Source organism: Adiantum capillus-veneris, chromosome 25 (assembly GCF_014529385.1).
Source record: "Adiantum capillus-veneris isolate H3 chromosome 25, ASM1452938v2, whole genome shotgun sequence".
Classification (NCBI taxonomy): Eukaryota; Viridiplantae; Streptophyta; class Polypodiopsida; order Polypodiales; family Pteridaceae; genus Adiantum; species Adiantum capillus-veneris.
In genome coordinates this window covers 112,037,020-112,055,979 of record NC_140955.1, presented here as the reverse complement: position 1 = coordinate 112,055,979, position 18,960 = coordinate 112,037,020, and the positions used below count along the sequence as shown (strand labels likewise).

Genomic DNA, 18,960 nt, shown 5'->3' with positions numbered 1-18,960 from the left:
GGTCTGGCACCGCAGTACAGGGAGATGGCTGAGATTATTTTCGAAGCTCGTACCAAAACAAATCAGCCTCTTCCAAAAGGATGGATCCATACTGCTTCGCATTGTCATAAGCTAGCCAGATCCAGACTGAGCAAGGGTAGGCGTACACTCTATGATCCTGACACCAAAACCTACCATTCTCTCACGCCCTATGAAGTAGAGATGACCACCGACCGGCGGGATCAGCTTGAGCAGGAGGCCATTTATCGACTAATTCAGAAGGAGAATGCTAGTGCTAAGACTTCTCAGGCACCGTCCCGGTCAAAGAGCAAAGGCAAAGGAAGACGGTCCAATGGAAGGATACTGTGTAGTTCCATCTCAGAATTCAGTCGCGACTTTTCTTCTCAGCAGGCAGGGAGAGATGAGAGCTCCACCTTGGCCTGATGAGAGCTCCACCTTGGCCTTTTCCGCTACCTCTCGCAATCCCTGGTCCTTCTTGAACTCCTGCTTGTAATCTTTGAATGGTCATTTTCTCAGTGGTCAAGCCGGCATCCCAATTCCAAAACCAGACGATGGATTTTTCAGTCTCACATCAGAATCAGACAGGGGAATTTTTCAGAAATTTTGGAATCTTGCCAAAATTCAAGAAAGAAGGAAAGGATGTAGACGGCTGGATAATCACTATGTGGGAATGTCTTCTTAGAAGATGGACAGCGAATTACTTAGTAATTAATGGAGTAATTACTACAGTAAACCCAAAGTATATAAGTAGGGCCCATTACATTGTTATCGGGTTGGCAATTGTTATCACTTGGGTTAGCGCTTTGGCTATAATTGTACTTGAGCATCATTGGCAGTATTGTCGGCTGTACTTTCTCTCTCTGTAATCATATTCGCTGTAATCTTGATTTGTAATCCCAATCATGGCATTTATCTCAGTCATACTTACTTCTAGTCCAGTCTTCTGAATCTGAATCTGAACCTTAATCCCAGTACATAAGTCTGATTCTTATTTCAGTATCCACATTTCAGCCTAGTCTCTGATTCCTGTCCAGTCTGCTGTCTGAAATCTTCCCACACTAGTAGCTGAAATCTTTCAACACTGGAATTAGCTGTCTCAAGAGATCAGCTCCAATTCCAATGTACTTTGGAGTCTTCCTTGCTAAGTTTGGAGTATGCTTGCATTGGGGTACTCAATGACTTCCCCCCCTGCATACTAAAACGTTGCAAGACTTTGTGAATGTACTTTTCTTGAGATAATTCAAGAATTCCACGTTGTCTGTCTCTCTTGATGTGCATACCAAGAAAGTGATTGGCATCTCCCAAATCTTTCATGGAAAACTGAGTGCTTAGCATCTTTTTCAAATGATTGATCTCATCAATTGATTTGCCTGCGATAAGCATATCATCTACATACAGGATCAAGATGATTAAAGAACCATCATTTAATCTTTTTGTGTATAAGCAGTGATCCTCTTGACTTCTTATGTAACCCTGAGACTGCATGAATTTGTCGAATTTTTGATACCATTGCCTTGAACCTTGCTTGAGGCCATAGAGTTCCTTTTTAAGTCTACAAACCAATTCTGTCCTCATTGGTTTTTGGGTTTTACATACGAAGCCCTCTGGTTGTTTCATGTAGACATCTTCATCTAGATCCCCGTGAAGAAATGTTGTGTTCACATCCATTTGGACAAGTTCCATGTCCTGGATAGCAACCAAGCCAAGCACAGTGCGAAGTGTAGTCATCTTGACTACTGGAGAGAAAATCTCATCAAAATCCACACCTTTTTGTTGCTTGAAGCCCTTGGCAACTAGACGCGCCTTGTATCTAGGCTCGGGATCTTCCGTTGTATACTTCTTCTTGTATACCCACTTTCAAGGTAAAGGATTTTTTCCTTTTGGTAATTCAACCAAATTCCATGTCTCATTTGCCACAATCGAATTGTATTCTGATTGCATAGCCTGCTCCCACTTAACGCTATCATCCATTTGTATAGCTTCTTTGTAGCAGGTTGGCTCTCCACTGTCAACGACCAAAATGTGGTGTATACCCGGCTCAAACCGCTCGGGCGCACGTGATACTCTCTCAGAGCGTCTCAGTGCCTGACTGCTGGACTCTGCTCTCTCTAGAGCAATAGTAGTATCTTGCACTTGAGGAGTAGGTGCAACACTACTGAACTGAGTTGGTTCGGAGGCTACATTCTCAAAACGAACACCTCTGTACTCAACATCTTTGATGGGCTTCTTGTGTATTTCTGATTCATTGAAAATCACATGTGAGCTACGAATGACTTTGTTTGATTCTGGGTGCCAGTGACGATATCCCATCTCTCCGTTTGCACCATAGCCAATAAAGATGCAATTGTGTGATCTGGAATCTAACTTCCGACGAAGTTCTTTGGGCACATGTGCATATGCCTCACATCCAAATACACGTAAATGCTCATAGCTTGGCCTTTTGCCAGTCCATAATTCCTCTGAAATTTTGAAATTCAAAGGAGAACTAGGTGACTTGTTGATGATGTGCACTGCTGTCAGAACAGCTTCCCCCCAAAACTATGGAGTAAGCTTCGCCATAGACATCATAGAGACAACTCATTCTTGAATCGTACGATTCATTCTTTCAGCTATCCCATTTTGTGCAGGTGTGTATGGAGCAGTAAACTGCCGCCGAATGCCTCTTCTATTGCAAAAATCCTTGAACTCTGTGGAGACGTATTCTCCACCATTGTCCGTGCAAAAAGATTTGAGCTTTGTTCCTGATTGGTTCTCAACCATGGCAAGGAATTTTTGGAATGTCAAAAAGACTTCTTCCTACGCTTAAGGAGATACACCCACACCTTTCTGGTAGAATCATCTATGAACGTGAGAAAATAGTTCGCCCCCCCTAGAGTTTTATGTGGCATTGGACCACACAAATCACTGTGCACCAAGTCTAGAGGTTCGCCTAGTTTCTTATTCAATGGCGAAGATGTCAATCTAGTCTGTTTGCTATATAGACAATGCTCACACAATGGAAAGTTCGTGTAATCTAACACAGGTAAGTAGCCAAAATGCTGAAGTGTTTTCATTCCCTTTTGGCTAATATGCCCTAGCCGGCTATGCCACAACTCAGGAGATGGCAGCTCGGCAACATAGATAGAGTGTTCGTCAACACTCGAAACAAACAAAGAGTACAGGGATCCGTTTTTATTACCTTTCATCATGATAAGGTTGTTCTTGCGGATCATCCAAGAACGATTACCAAAAATTGTAGTGTAGCCAAGATCATCCAATTGCCCTATAGAAAGTAAGCTTTTCGTAAGCTTGGGCACATGTCTGACATTCTGCAGCACAAAAGTAGTGCCATTATGCATCTGAAGTTTCACATCACCAATGCCAATAATGTCAAGCTCATAGGAATCACCAAGCTTGACTATTCCATCCATGGATGCATAAGAGGAAAACCACTCTCTATGCGGTGTGACATGAAAACTTGCACCAGGATCAAGGATCCAATTCTGTGCATAACCCTCATCCTCTGCAACCAAAGCATCTGGAGTGAGATCTGAAGTGAAAATGAGAACATCTGAGGCATCTGCTGTCACCTCGGCATGAATCTCTGTGGGCATAATGAGCATCACTGGAGGAGGAGCATCCTCTACTGTAGTGATAGGTATGGGAGACTCAACAATATTGAGCTCCTCAATCTTTACTGTACTTTTGCCTTTGCCAGAATTATCCTTTTGCATGTTTTTTTGATCTCTTAGGAAACTACGACAATCCTTTTTGTAGTGACCCTTCTTGTGGCAATAGTAACACTCAACATTTCTAGCATTGCGGTCTCTACTTTGGTTCCTGTGTCTGCTAGGACTACGAGGATTTCGCTCTCTACTTTTGCTTTTGTATTTGTTCCTGTCATGGCCTCTTGGCTTTGTTGAACTGCCAGCCATATATGCATCTCCATGACTAGCATTATCGAGAGATTTACGACGAATCTCTTCAGTGAGCAACGCATCTGTGACAACATTGAACTCTAACTTGCCATTCGGAGCCGAATTGCTAATGGCTGTGCAAAAGATATCCCATGAACTGGGTAGAGAGCATAATAAGAAGATAGACTTGAGTTCTTCGTCAAACTCCTTAAAGCCCTGAGATGTCAGCTGACTAAACAAGGAGTTGAACTCATTTAAGTGACCGAAAACTGTGCTACCTTCTTTCATGTTGAGCTTCATAAGCTTTTTCATGAGAAAAACTTTGTTGGATGCACTTTTGCTCTCCCATGCTGAACATAAGCTATCCCAAAGTTCCTTGGTTGTTTTCTTCCCTATGATAGTGAAGAAGACTGACTCGGCTAGATGTAGACGTATCATAGCCATGGCTTTTGCATCCAAAAGCTCCCATTGAGCTTGTGTATAATCATCATCCTCTACGCGCTCTTTCAACGATTCTGAGAGGCTTTTGTTTATCAAAACATCCTTCATGCGCTCTTTCCACATGGTGAAGTTGCTGCCATCGAACTTCCGAATGAAATACTCCTCCTTTTCTGAAGAAGAAGCCATCACTGACAAGATGGTTTGAGAGTTGCCAAACTATGGCGAGAAGCTGTAGAAATTTGGGCAGAGTAACCTTCATATCGGGAGTAAAATCTCAACTGATATAGACTCAAAAGTGCCAACAATGGAAGTCACGACTCGCAGGAAGTAAATCCGGCAGAGTCTCCTTTGTATGAGGAGTCAAAACTCAACTCAAAATGCATATAAATGTGCCAACTACATTAACTGGGCATCTGGTGCACAAAACCACTGCTATATGACTCCCAACTCGGCGTCAAAAGCATAAATAACCGTCCAGATACATATCCTATGGCAAGGGTACCGTAAAGGGAAACTCCAGCTACCTGTATCACCGAAAGTGTCTCAACGTTAGAGCACACCCCAGCTCAAAGAAAACCTCATGCTATCGACCCTCCAAAGGCTAATGCAGACACAAATGGACTAGCCACAGTCTTAGAAAGGGCTCTTCCGGTCCGAGTCTTAGAAACAGCCGGGAAAAACTGCCAAAATAGCCAAAAATGGCTCCACATGTAGTACAGTGGGCAGTGTCCCCAACTCAATGTACATGAGTAAAACCGCGCTCAAAAAACCGCGCTCAAACAGGCGCCAAGAACTGCTGTATGCAGTGAAAGTGATCCCTGCGGGGATATCTACTCTCAAAAGAGCTCAGTAGCACTAGGTGTGCTCACAACAAAATGCATCTGTCAACGCATGTGTTCGCAGAGAATCTGCTGGCGAAATGACTGCCAAATCGCCTGTGAAAGCGCTGTGTCTGGTAACCTGGAAAATGTGTGAGTGAATGGACTGAAAAACCCCCCTGTAGCCCGTAACCTGCGTGTCGGTGTCGCTATGTGCCGATTTCTGCCGCCGGGTAGAAATATGCTAGTCGAATAGCCGCCAAAGGTGTCGTATCCGTAAACTGTGTCGTATAGTGCGATCGGTACGCTCGATGCCGATGCCGGGTGTCACTCCTCTATGATAGAGGTACCTCACCCGCGCATGTCACAAGCACGGTCGTCAATCGCGGGAACGCACTCGTCTAGGGAAACGCCCGGTGTCTGGGTCGGATGTCGGAGATCCGCCGCAATGAGCAGTGTCAAGCCAGTGCGCATGAGCGGGGTCGATGTCGATGTCGCCTTCCGCCGCCGGGCAGAAGTGGCTAGCCAAGTAGCCGTAAAACGCAAATGCTCGAAGCCGGTATCGAATAGTCAATGCCGAGTCGGATCGGTATCGACCGTCACAGATCTTGCCCGATCTGTCAAGATCGCTCTCAAGCTCGTCGGACTCGGTGTCAATGCATGCCTTTTTGTTTTTGTTCGAGAAAGTGTCTTCCAATCCTTAATCAAGCTCTCTCTCTCTCTCTCTCTCTCTCTCTCTCTCTCTCTCTCTCTCTCTCTCTCTCTCTCTCTCTCTCTCTCTCTCTCTCTCTCTCTTTCTCGCTCGGTGTCTCTCTATCTCCAAGCTCGGGAACAGACCCTTGCACACAATCAAAATTGTGTAGTCACTTGAATAAAAAATTTCAATTTATTGTCGAAAAATTGAAAGCTGCAGTTCTGACGAGAGGGGAGGGGTGTGTTGTCGGCTTCTTGCAAAGTTCACGGCCCATCTTGCCCTCCAATGCTCCTTGCTCGTCTCACTGCTACCCGGTTCTGCCCAAATTCCCACTGCTATGGCCACAGGAGGCTCGATTTGTTGCTCGGAAATTTCAACCGACTGCTCATGAGTTCATGCCCTTGCTATGTAGCCGGGTGCTGCTCAACGGAGCCCCCAATTGAGTTTACTTGCTCGGGTTTACTGCCCCTGTTTGCACACGATGGGTGTTGCCTGACGGCTCCAATTTTCCGCTTGGATTTACTCTGCCTGCAACTGTGCTACTCAATTGCGCCTATCCAACTGCTCCAATTTCCCTACTGCATTGTGTTTGTGTTTGTGTGTGTGTGGGTGTTTTTTTTTTTTTTGTCACCACACAAGCTTGCTCAACACGAGACTCTCCGTCTTGATGGCAATCAAGTGTGAGAGTGTGTGTGTGTGCTCCAAGCTCTGCCCCCCCGACCTCTATCTTGTCGTGCTGCTATACCCTGACTACCTAAACTGCCTTCCAATGTCGATAGTTGCAAGCTCTATGTTGCCTCGAAATTGCACCTGATCATGCCCTTCATAGTCAATCTTTGGAGGGTTCCCTTTGCTTGGCTTTCTTTGTTGCCTGCTCGGGTCTTTGTCCACAAGCTCCAAATTGCTAAAATCTTTGTTGCTACCCGTGAGCAGAGTTGAGTGTGAGTTTGTATGTTTCTACACACACCACAAGCTTTTCTTTCAAGCTTGCAATTGCTTTGCCAAGCCCCCCTTGCTTGCACACAAAAAAGGGGCCCTGCTATGTCTGCAGAAGCCAAAAAAAAAAACTTGCAAGATGCCCCTGGAATCTCCACGATCTCCCTCTCCGAGAGAGGGGCTACGCATACCGTGAAGCTGAGTGCTCCTATCTATGTCGATATGCTGCCACTTCAAAGCTCAAGGATGAGCTCCGAGCTCAGCCATAGCCAGCGAGCTCTGTCGCTTTCGCGTCGGTCGTCGAAGAGGAGTCGCGCGCGCGGTTCACCACCGAAGCTCTGATACCAATTTTTGTGCGTGGGATGCGTGTACGGAGTGTGTGCAAGAGAGGGGAAGAAGAAAATGGGGAAGGGGATGATGCACAGACAGCCTGTGTTTGGGTTAGTGGAGAAGAAAGAGAAGAGTCAACTCTCTCTCTTTTTCTCCCTATATTGATTAGGAGAAATCAAGTGTACAAGGGTGGTTTCCCACGGCCACCTGGCCTACACCCCAACATTGACAACATCTAATCATGTGAAGTTGATGCATCATCTTTGCACTTCACCTCTCTAGCAAATAGAGCTATTTTTGACCTAGAAAGGTGGAAAGCAATCATACCCATGAACATGAGTCATCCACATCTATCCATAGGGTTCCATATATCATATGATATCATTCCCTCACCATAAACATGGTGCAAAAAAGCTTCCACCCTATCGATCATAAACCATAACTTCACACATGTGAAAAACAACTTTTTGTCATTTTTGAGAGCATACATAACATGATAATGAAAGTGTTTGGCCTCAAACCAATGCATCAAGCTCAACTCATAATATAGACTAACACTCTATCACATCACTTTACCCATTTGATACTCATACAACAAACGGTAACACAGAAAGGAAGCCGCTTTATTCATATCTGCCTATGCGGTTCGGGTTGACTAACCATATACCGTCAGATGATTTTCTGGACATCTAATACTTGAAATCAACTCACCAAAATAAACCATAAATCATACATAAACAGCTCAATTAACTCATGACGTCATATGGTACTCCTACCAGGTAGCACCCCTACACGCGTAGGTAAACCCGGTTAAGGAAGGATTGATAACTCGCATACCCAAAGTAATAACAGAGGCCTAAATACATCTATCATCGATTTTAATCAAGATTTTCAATTGGCTAAGTGGGTTTGCCCATCCAGTGAATCTATATAGTGGTTTTTCAAGGAGCCTAGGGTCCAAAATTTTGACTATGTATAGTGGACAACAAGCTGTTTTTTGACCATATCTTTTAATTCGTTCGTGTTTTTTGCATGACACCAGAGAGAGAAAATGTTCTAAATGATGTGTTTTATATATGGTTTAAAGGGTTCGGGTTAATTCATAATGGTTTGTGAGTTATGATGAAAATAGTGTTCCTACTGCTTCGATGACGTGAAACGAAAAGAGCTTTTTTATGCTCGCACGTGATCATAAACACATAATGTGCATAAGTCAGCGTGTTAAACATGATAAAATAATCATGGGGAAACTTCATATGCGCTCGCAAATCCATACATACACTCATATATGAAAAAAATCACCGAGAGGGTGTCTACTCAGAAAAACAACATAAAGAGAGAGAGAGAGATGATGATGGCTATGGAGTTTAGAGCTTCTCACCGTGCTTTATAATTGGTTAGGGACTGTTGAAAGGTTTCTTGCTTTGCCGCAAGAGAGTGGTGTTGAGAGCTACGTAGAGGAGTTCACAACGAGAGCTTTCGTAGAGCGTGTACACCGTAAAACGAGAGAGGAGATAGTAAGCAAGTAAAGAGAGAGTATCCTTCTTCTTCTTCTTCTTCTTCTTCCCGGAAACGAGAGAGAAGAGCTTATGGAGATGGTGATGAAGAGCTTGAACCACTCCGTATAATAAGTACGTATTGCCTTGCGATAGTAGACGCAATAGATGTCACTGAAAACTCATCACTGCAGATGAATTTACAGGCACTGGGGAAGACTGGAGTGAGTCCCAAGGCAAAAACTAGCGCTATCTTCTCAACTAGGAACAGCTGCAAGCTTTTGGACACTTTGCTAAAAACATGGCTTGCTTTTGGTTGTCAACTCTTCCACTTACCATTCAATTTTTTCAGTAAAACTGACCAATTGAACAGTATCCGACCAACTAATGAAACCGTGACTAGACTATGCCGCACCGCGATGTCCTGACATAATTATGACTTTTCCGTACTGCCCCGACGTATTTACGATACTGCTTTTTATAAAAATAATTCGCTTAAAAATCCCGTTTAATCTCATTTTTTCTCCGAGTGGTCATTTTTAATTCCGATGGAGACTAAATTTTATTTTATTTTTTTAGGTCATCTTAAAAAGCACATTACTTTTCAAAAACGCCGAAAAGCACGAAAAGCTAAAAATAGCATAAAAAGCAAAAAATAAAAATAATAAATTTGAACCACGGGTTTCTCTTGTCCATTGGAATAAGAAAGCGGACTAGCTTTTCACTAAGAAGCACTAAAAATCATGAAAAGCTCAAAATAGCGTGAAAAACACTCGAAAAACAATTTTTTAGAAAATTGAACCATAGGTTCCCCGGGACACGTAGGTTAAGGATCCGACTTTTTTTTTTTTTTTTTAAACACCTAAAAGCATGAAAAAGCTAAAAATAGTGAATTTTCTCAAAACTGAACCAAACGTTCGTCTGACCTACTGGAACATGGAAACGACCTTGTTTTCCAATACTGTCAATCAAGCATCTTAAATCAAAATTTGACAAAACAGACATTAGAATCTGTTTTTCTTATTTTCAAAAGATACCCAAAATTCAGGGATTTACAACTCCAAAGTGTGGAGCCATGTGAAAATGAGGGATCCTTTTCACTCCAATGCCGGTAGTGTGTCTTTAACCTTCACACCCACTACTCCTCTTTCGAATGATGAGCAACAAAGATGGAAGAATCTTTCCATAGATGAGGAAAGAGGAAGTGGGCCAGTCTAAACGCGGCTCAAGGGTGCATATAAGAGGCTACAACTGGGTGGAGAGTTGGCATTCAGACTCACCGTGGTCTCATAATTTTCCTTCCTTTTATGGCGTTGTTTTCCCTAAAATTCTTTCCACCAAAAATTTGTTTAATTGTCACTTTTGTGATGAGAGATCCCTCTCCTCGTATGCACCAAAGCTACCTACTTTTTTTTTCTTGGGACCCAACTCAATCTCCTTCACTAGAAGAGCAAAAGGCTTTTCTATTTTTAGCTCTCTTTCTCGCTTGAGCATCTTCATCAACCATGGCAGTAATCTGGCATGCATATCAAGCACTTAACCATACCAACAATATGAAACGCATCCCATTAACTGTCAGCTTGATGTGAAACTCAATCAATACATCAATTGCCATATATTTCTTGTCTTTATTGATCTCGATGACATAAATTGTAAATCAAGGAAAAACCCCAAAATGTATCTTAAGCTTAGTTTTTCCACACAGTGCCTACAATATGGCACGACAAAGGATGTCAAATAGCGAGATAAATTACCAATTACACACAAAGGGCTAGAAAATATTAGACTTTAACCAGGTGATGATGATGTTGGAGCACATAAAGAGTTAGAATCTTCTAATGGTTGGGATCAACCTTCTTCCACAAACATCAAGCTCATGCGATTAAGCAGGCCTCCAAGTGTTTTTTAACTATTGTGCTGATTTGCTTTCTCACTCTACAAGCTAAGGATATTATGCATAGGTTTTTCTAGTCCTACTCATACTGCCTATTGTGGTGGTTGCCTCCCCAACGCAATTGAGCAAGGCATATGAAAAGTTGGCAAAGGTAGGTTCTCTCAAATATCAAGTTGCAGAAGATGAGCCACCCAAATTCACATTTTCCAATCCTATGTTTTTTTTAATGTGACGTATTTTCCATAACAATCATTTCACTCATCTTCCCAAGAAGATCTCGTTGTTGTGATTGTTTTGCAAACCTCTTAATGACTCATTACTCTAAGCATTAAGCTAGAGTTGACACTAGATATTTGTAATAGTTAACCTCACATTCATATCAATCAAGATCGTAGGCACAAACCTGAACAAGAACATGCTAGAGGACATCACAAAGCAATTTGGACTTCTATAATTGAGCACTCTAAATATGTATTGTTTGACGACTCCCTCAAAATCAACTCCAAGTGTCAGCACATGAGCTCTAAGGAGCTTGGCTTTGTGGAGCTTAACCCCAAGATAACATGCACGGGGGATGTCATAATAATCAATATCTAATTCTCCTAAATGATTTTCTCATATTAAACTGATCATTTAATGTGGGGAAGTACCAAGGGAGAAAAAGCTAGAATATTGGTTAAGCTAGCAGACCAGCCAGTGTAGGGATCCAAAGGAGGGAAAATAGGGATCCAAAGGGGGGGCCATCTGCAAAAGGGCCATGTGAAAACAATGGGCCAAAAAGACCCTAAGGTTCAGCCCATTAAGACTTCCAAAATGCTAAGGTTCCAAAATTCAAAGGTTGTGTCCAAAGGTCAACCCTAGGAAAAATTGGATGCTTTGTGTGTGCCCTAAAAGTCTTTGCACATCCCTACATGGGAGGGGGCGAGCCCCAAAGGTAGGGGATGAGAGAGAAAGCCACACACACACACACAGGCCCCCTTTACACAAAGGGAATGAGGGACACATGTCAGCTCCCTAGGCCAGATGCCCACAAGGTGTGCCCAATTCCTATTGGAAGACCCTTGAAGTGGACCAATGAGAATTAAGCTAGAGTAAATGTAGTTTAATTAATTTAAAAACATTTAATAAAAGAAACCAATGAGAAATAAGTCTCCTAGAAGACTATTGGGCAGTCTCCCAAAGGGTCCAATGAGCATTCAGAAGCCTCATGGCTTGCCTGATTCCTATTGGCCAGGAGACAAAGGGGTCCAATGAGAGTTTTGTTTAATTATTTAATTACCTAAAGCTCTCACAAAAGGGGAAAGGATTCTCACTGGTTTCTTTTATTTAAATGTTTTTAAATGTTTTCAATAGAAACACCTACTATTGAACTCGCATGCTATATTTACATATTTCTGAGTCACCCTCGCAAGTTATGTGCTTTCTCATGTACTTGCATAAATCAAATGGCCAAGTGCCATACTGCCTCACAAACCAGGGGCTATGATTACAAATAATAAGCTACAAATGACATAAACAAATACATGTGCAATAAGTGAAAGATAGAGTATTCTTAATTGACAAATGCAACACAATCATTTATAAAGAGTGATGTGTTGTTGAGGGTATTATCATCAATTTATGGAAGGATTTTGAGGCCTCCTTGAACTTCTTGGAGCCACTATTTCTCCAGATTCTAAGCTCACAAGACTTATAGATTATGTCCAAAAGTTAAGCAAGTTCTTCCATCGGTTGTATCTTAATGACTACCTTATAAGTTTTGTCCAAAAGTTAAGCAAGCTCTTCCATCAATTGTATCTTAATGACTACCTTTCGTGTATTGTTGCCACAACCTTGAGTGTTGTTTGGTGGCATTGTCCAAAGAGTTTTTTTTTATAAACTCCAATAGAGATCTTCTATGGAATATCTCTCTCATTCTTGGGCCTCTTTTTTTCTTGCTCTTGTTTTGCATGCCCTCCATACAAAGCCCATCTCTGAAAAGATGGCATCCAACATAGAGATAGCCTTTACCTTTACCAAAAGGGATCAAAAAGTCCTTGGAAAACATGTATAAAAGAACATCAAATCTTAAATGACCCTCTATAGGCCGTGTACTATTCAGCATGGAGGTGCCTAGTAAAATATCCATCACTTTATTTAAAATGAGTCATTATAAATGTCTATTGGGTGCTCTCCTCCCATACTTGCTATTGACTTTTGGTTGCCACCTATGTAATATAAGCATGGTCTTTTACTTGTAGCACCTTTGGGCATTGTGAAAGTGTGTATCAAAGTCTTCAAACCTCTTCACATGTGTCTCTAAATGGTTGTTCCTTTGGTCACTATCTTTGAAATAGTTATTTGAATGCAAAATGTTAAAGTTATCCAAGGAAACTTGCATTCAAGAAATTTTAGCCTCATTAAAGGCTTTGTTTAGCTTTGATAAATCCCACCTCAAAGATCTATCCGCCAAGGAGTTCAATTGAGAGAGAGAGAGAGAGAGAGAGAGAGAGAGAGATTCCAATGTAAAAGCAAGGAATCACTCTTGGATTGGAAGGGCATTCTCAATGTGAGAATGCCTTGCCCACCTATGTAACCTTATACTACCCTTGTGATGAGAGATTCCAATTTAAAAGCAAGGAATCACTCTTGGATTGGAAGGGCACTCTTGCGAAAATGCCTTGCCCACCTATGTAACCTTATACTACCCTTGTGATGTTTGTGTACCACTGAACAATGCCATTTATGTATGAGCAACCTACAACAACTGGTTTCAAATCTTGCCCACAGTGGTTTTTGTTGTCTCATCTTCTTCATGTTTCATGGCCTATTCTGCGAACTTTTTTATCATATGTCCACACTCTTAGATGCAACCTCTACATCTCTGTTGGCATATCTGGCAAATCTTGTGTTTGTACTGACCCAATTCCAAAAGTTGAGAAGGTTCAACCTCTTCTAGCATCTCCACTCCTTGTCAACACCACTACCCCTCTCATTGGTTCGCTCTCCATCATCTACATCCCCTCTTGGTATTATCCATTCTCCCTCTACATTGTCAATGCCTACACCAACAATGTCGGGTGATATTGGCAATCTCTCACTTAGAAATGTTGACTTTTAACTAAACACTTCTACATCTTTAAAGCAACGTATAAGGGTCTTGCAGTCTTTTTTATGATAAAATTATTGAAGTAATTGATAAAAGGAACCTCTTTGTTGTGGTTCATGGTTTATCAAGAAGGTGACTTGAGTTGTATACAACCTCTCTAGTCTAGTTTGCATCTGCAAAAGTCACATTTGCAACAATTCTCTCCGAATTCAAGGCACTTTACAACGATACAAATATTCTTTGGCATTGTTGCTTCTGTCATCTCTCCATTGCTGGTGCAAATACCCAACCAAGCTCGAAGTCAAAAACTCGATAACTTATCATACATAGAGAACTAAAAGAAATCTTCAAATACATTTGCAAACCAAGGCCGAGCCCCCAAGACAGACAACAGAATGTCCCATGGTTATACCATCAAAAACATCAACAAACTAGAATTTGCAACAAAACCTTTACTAGTAGGCATGCCAATGTCACAAGACCATGGTTAGAATCTCGCAAATCATAAACTCATGAGAGTAAGAAAAAGGAGGCCATTAGATTATTCCAAAAATAAAAATACAGCGGTAGATTTTAAGAATCCATTGCTAGGTTTTAAGTAGAGAGAAGGGGGGGGGGGGGGGGGGGGGGGGTTAAGCACTACAAAATTATAGAAATATTGTCCGTCATTGATTATGACAGCATAAACAAATCTCTCCATCAATCATCCCTGAGTTCCAAAGTACTTTGATAGTGTAATCCCTGCAACACACTAAATTATTCCTGATCCTTACAATGTTATCACAAGCAACAGGTAAATCACCATAACTATACAAAAAGTAGACGAATTTGAGGTCACTCAACATATCAAGACTCTTAAGACTTTTCCATTCCTGAAATTGTCCCCCCAACAAGAGGCTATAACGTGTCAACATTAGTACAAACGCAGCTCAACAACACAATCACCAACTTTAATACAACAGCAGTCGAATGTATCAAGGGCTTACACAGAGGGAATGCTGTGAACAGCCATTAAATACAAGTACAACTACACAAACTGCATGTTCTCTGAGAAAAGAGAACTTCACAAAGTCGAAAGAAGCATCACTCTCACTTTCTCACGGATATCTGCCGGCACCTCTGTAGTTGCAGCAGATTTTCCCTGAAAACCCACCACACTCCCATGCTTGGCATGGGCCGAACTTGATAACCTCTCTTTCTCCACACTTGCAGATCTCGATCCCTGTTTTTCAGAAGTGACCCTTCCACTCCCAGACATTTCATCCTCACTACCGCTAGAAGATCCGTCATGACGCCTTGTATGCTTATGCTTCTTCTTCTGGGACGAATCAAGGCCAAGATCATCATCATGTGATTTGTGCCTACCATGCCCACGTTTCCCATCTTTACCATCACGCTCACTATGTGATCTCTTTCTCCTGTGATGATGACGGCGATGGGTCTTTGATTTGCGCTCATGGGTACTGTCATCACCACTTGACAAACCAGAATCTGCTGATTCTGAATCAGAGTGTTTATGCTTTCGTCGCTTACTGTGCTTGTGTTTCTTATCATCTTTATGGTCATGGCGTGCCTTCCTTTTCCTTTGATGTTCACCCTCCTCAGAGTCACTCCTCGTATCCTGTTCCTTGCTGCGGTACTTTCTTTCTTTGGCAGGTTGCCTGCTTGCAAGGTCAGCACCGCCAGAGCGTGCATTCCTGTTCATGTCACTCTCCTCCACCTCTTCAGCTAGCAAACTATTCTCTATCACAACACCATTACCATTGGCAATTGCCTTTCCATTTACAGACAGCCCATCTGTCTGCATCTCCTCACTCCTGGTGCTTGTTGCAGCAGGCAAGGTGCCAGGTGGATGCTCAACTGGCTTTTTAGCACTTTCGGACCCACACTTCCCACTTTTAATCATAGCTGCAAACATTTTTGCTTTTCTAAGCCTTTCTGCTTTTAATTTCTCCGCTGGAGTAAGAAGAGTGTCTGCAGAGTCTGCCTCATGCAAGGCAGCAATAGCTGCCAGTTCTGCAACGGCCTTTGCAAGCTTCACGTCACTCTGTCCCAATCCCAGAGAGATGGTATCTTTACCACCACTACTATCCACAGGCAGTCCGTTAGCTTCATGGACTCTATGGGAGAAGCCAGAAGAAGAAGAAGATCTATTATTAGATGAATCTTGCCTCATTGCTCTTGCACCTCGTGTTGCTGCAAATACTGCAGCAGCAGCAGCATCAGCACTCATTCCATAATTCATATCTTTGATACTGGGCACAGACTGCCAAGATGAGGTCTTTATCTCTGATTTTTTAGGTAACTGATTACTAGCATTAGCCACAAACTCCGCAGGAATGTCGTTAATGTTTTTCTTCGAAACAATCCTTTTATTTGGTTGTATCAATTCTGCCAGCGTTTTCTTCTTGTTGTTTGAGGGAGGCGAAGGTTTTGAGATGCTTTCAGTGACCTTGCTTTTGAATCCATCCCTGACTTTTGATGAGCGAGAAGTGGCAGCTACTGCTTTGCCTTGGGCAGCAGTACCCCCTCCTGGATCCATTCTTCTGTTGGATGCATCGCTAGAAATAAGCTTTTCCTGACCAAGTTTGACATTTTCCAGACCACTGGTTCCAATATCTGCTGGACTGCTCTCTAATCTTTGAGCTGAGTCCTCATCGTCGTCACCACTGCCATAGGCAACACCCAGAAGTGATAGGCCCTCTCCACTAGTCCCAGCAGACTTACCCATGCTTTGAGACAACTGCAGCAGCTCAGGATGTTGCACCAGAAACCTATAATACTCATGGAGATGATGATCAACATTGAGGAAGCCAAACATGGGATTACTGCCTTGCTTAACCTTCAGAAGGACTTCCGACTGACCACCATGCTCCTTCACAAACTTTGCGGTGCCTGCAATAATTTGATGAACCTTCTCTGTCGGTGGCTGCAGTAACAAGGTCAAACAGAAAAATTAAAATCGAGTCCAGATGAAAAAAATACATGTTCAGAGATTGTGCTAAGAACCAGGCATATCTCCTATAACACATTCAACCAAAACTGAGCATCCACGCCCCGCGCATAAAAAAGGATAAAAACAAAAACACCATACGAAAAAGAACTTGTGGCAGTAAACTTGAACAAATCTAAGTTCCTTGACAAGTTTGCTGGTGCAAAAGATCGAAAACCTACACCTAACCCTAAGGAATGTGCAAGATTAAAGCCACAAGACACTCCCAGCAAGGAAAAGCCAGTCACAATAAAACTTCTTCGACAAGCACAAAAAGCTAACCCACCTGCATAAATCCATACTGTCAGTCTTTTCACAAAAGTTGTTAAAAGGATAAGCCTCACCACACCTGGCCGCAGACTTAAGAGATTGTCTGCAAATCGATGCTCCGACTTCTCAACATATGCTTAGCCATACATTTGCACAAATATACTGCAAAAGATCTCAGGAGGCAACATTCATTAAGTAGCAGCTTGTCCCCATCTCGGTTCCGAGAAAATTACCAGTTTTGGGAGAAGAAAGTCTGGAACAGGGAATGGGGGATGAAATCCCGTGCTCCTATGGGGGCCCTCTGTTTGAGTTCCATTCTCTGTCCCATCAACAGAATATGAAAATGGAACTGCTTGATAACCTCCTGCAGAAGGCTTTAAGGATTCTGGAGAAAAAAAACCCAACAAATAGTCAGCCCATGCCAGCACACACAACTTGAATTCAAGGTTACATTACATAAATCCAACAAGCGGATGTCCCAGCCAGTTTCTTATACTCATACAAACTTGATAACAAACCTCGTATGGACAAGGAATGAAGATCTTACAATTGCTCGTAGAAGGAAGTGTGTGTCAAAACAAGCCTGCCTGCAATCTTGAAAAATGAGCTATAAATAAGCATGCTGGTGTATTTGCTGCCCTTCCCGCAAAAGGGTCCATTTCATACCACACAAACTTTATAAAGTTAATGTGCAGTGCACTGTTTTCTCAGGATCTACTAACTTAAGACATCGAAAAACAGCACTTTTTGTTATGTCACTTAGTTAAGTGTGTGAAAGGAACCCTATACACTGCGAATGTGGTCATCACTGAACCTAGAGTGAACAAAGAGGCCTTAGAAAAGTTGATCATGAGGAAAACGAATCAAATGTTCAGACAACATGCCTAAAGACCTCAGCAGATGAGGAAGTGTGAAAGATGTGGTGATACACATTAACTTGTATATCCCAAGCTACTTGTGAGCATGTGTTGCCAACCGTGCTGACAACTCACGTCTGCACTTGAGACTGAGAGCTACAAAGATAAAGTCTTGCATGACACTAAGCCTTGTAATTGCTGATGTTAAGAACATACTCATGCATAGGCGGTCACTGAGGTTGTGTTTCGCCCTATCCCTTGTGATTGCTTGATATTCACAACCTACTCATTCATATATGCACAATGGCCAATTCCTGAAGGCGCTATCTCACCGAAACATGTCAAGTCATCATGACATGCTCTTTTACAGTATGTTCACAACACTAAACATAGGAGAAGGGTAGATACACATACCGTCAGTATACTGGGGCTCTTCACGAGGGGCACTGGAGAGAATTTCATGTAGATCTCTAAACCGCTCGTGATTAAGTTCTTCATCAGTCACATCTGTTAGTGGGGGTGCAGGGCGGCGCTTGCGAACACTGCTGAGATCTTGCAGGAGGTGGCGCACATCGTAGCGATCAATAAGCAAGGACTGATCTCCATTCCACGGCAAAAGCGCTCCTGGAGAATTGATGAAGGCAGCGAGTGTGTCATCATCGAAGAGCAAGGCGTGCACCCCCGTTACCATGAAAGGGGTAGCAGTTTCCTGATGGTGTTGCTGAGGATAAGCTCTCTTCGCAGTACGGACACCCATCACAGGTGCCTCCATCGCCAGTGGCCACGGAGAAGAAGAAGAAAACCCTAGATCGATGGTCAGGTTGATCCTGAACGACACACAGAATGTAATAAGTCTTTCGGTCAGCTTTCAATTACTTGATTGGCCTAAGACCGTGTCACACTGGGGCAGGCAAAAGCAGCCCAAGCTGAGGTGGCCCACCGATATTCGCTGAGGAAAAACAGAAGATGGCCGCGAGGTACAGCCTTGCTTGCCCAGCCATCTTCTCAAAGCCATGGCCAACTGAAAACGTGAAGGCAGGAACACACGAGATAGGACTTGAGCTCTACCCTCCAACTTTTGCGAATAGGGATGTTGTGATGGCAAAAACACTTCTCATACTCGCGTGCACGCCCCTCCAGACCGAGCGTGCCATGTGCGCGCACACATAGCATTGGGTACAATCATCCCCCCATGCGTAGATTGAGTTGGCTTCCTCTAGGCATGTATTTATATTAATTCCAAAAAGG

The 18,960-nt window shown here is 42.8% G+C and overlaps 1 protein-coding gene across 1 annotated transcript; it reads right to left on the bottom strand.

Moving 5' to 3' along the window:
• Positions 1 to 14,437: 14,437 nt before the first annotated feature.
• Positions 14,438 to 18,665, bottom strand: LOC147425478 (uncharacterized). The gene is made up of 3 exons (XM_086499484.1): positions 18,127 to 18,665; positions 17,089 to 17,240; positions 14,438 to 16,522 (listed from the first exon to the last, which is right to left on the bottom strand). The coding sequence occupies exons 1-3, from the start codon at positions 18,482 to 18,484 to the stop codon at positions 14,657 to 14,659; spliced, it is 2,376 nt and encodes a 791-aa protein (XP_086355610.1). The 5' UTR covers positions 18,485 to 18,665; the 3' UTR covers positions 14,438 to 14,656.
• Positions 18,666 to 18,960: the final 295 nt, after the last annotated feature.

What these genes read in the sequence shown, in the direction of transcription:
- LOC147425478 (XM_086499484.1), bottom strand. Translation starts at nt 18,484, where the DNA reads ATGGAGGCACCTGTGATGGGTGTCCGTACTGCGAAGAGAGCTTATCCT. An exon ending in AGAGCCCCAGTATACTGACG is followed by an intron (nt 17,241 to 18,126) that starts GTATGTGTATCT and finishes TTTTTTCTCCAG; the next exon opens with AATCCTTAAAGCCTTCTGCA. An exon ending in ACTTTCTTCTCCCAAAACTG is followed by an intron (nt 16,523 to 17,088) that starts GTAATTTTCTCG and finishes TTGTTACTGCAG; the next exon opens with CCACCGACAGAGAAGGTTCA.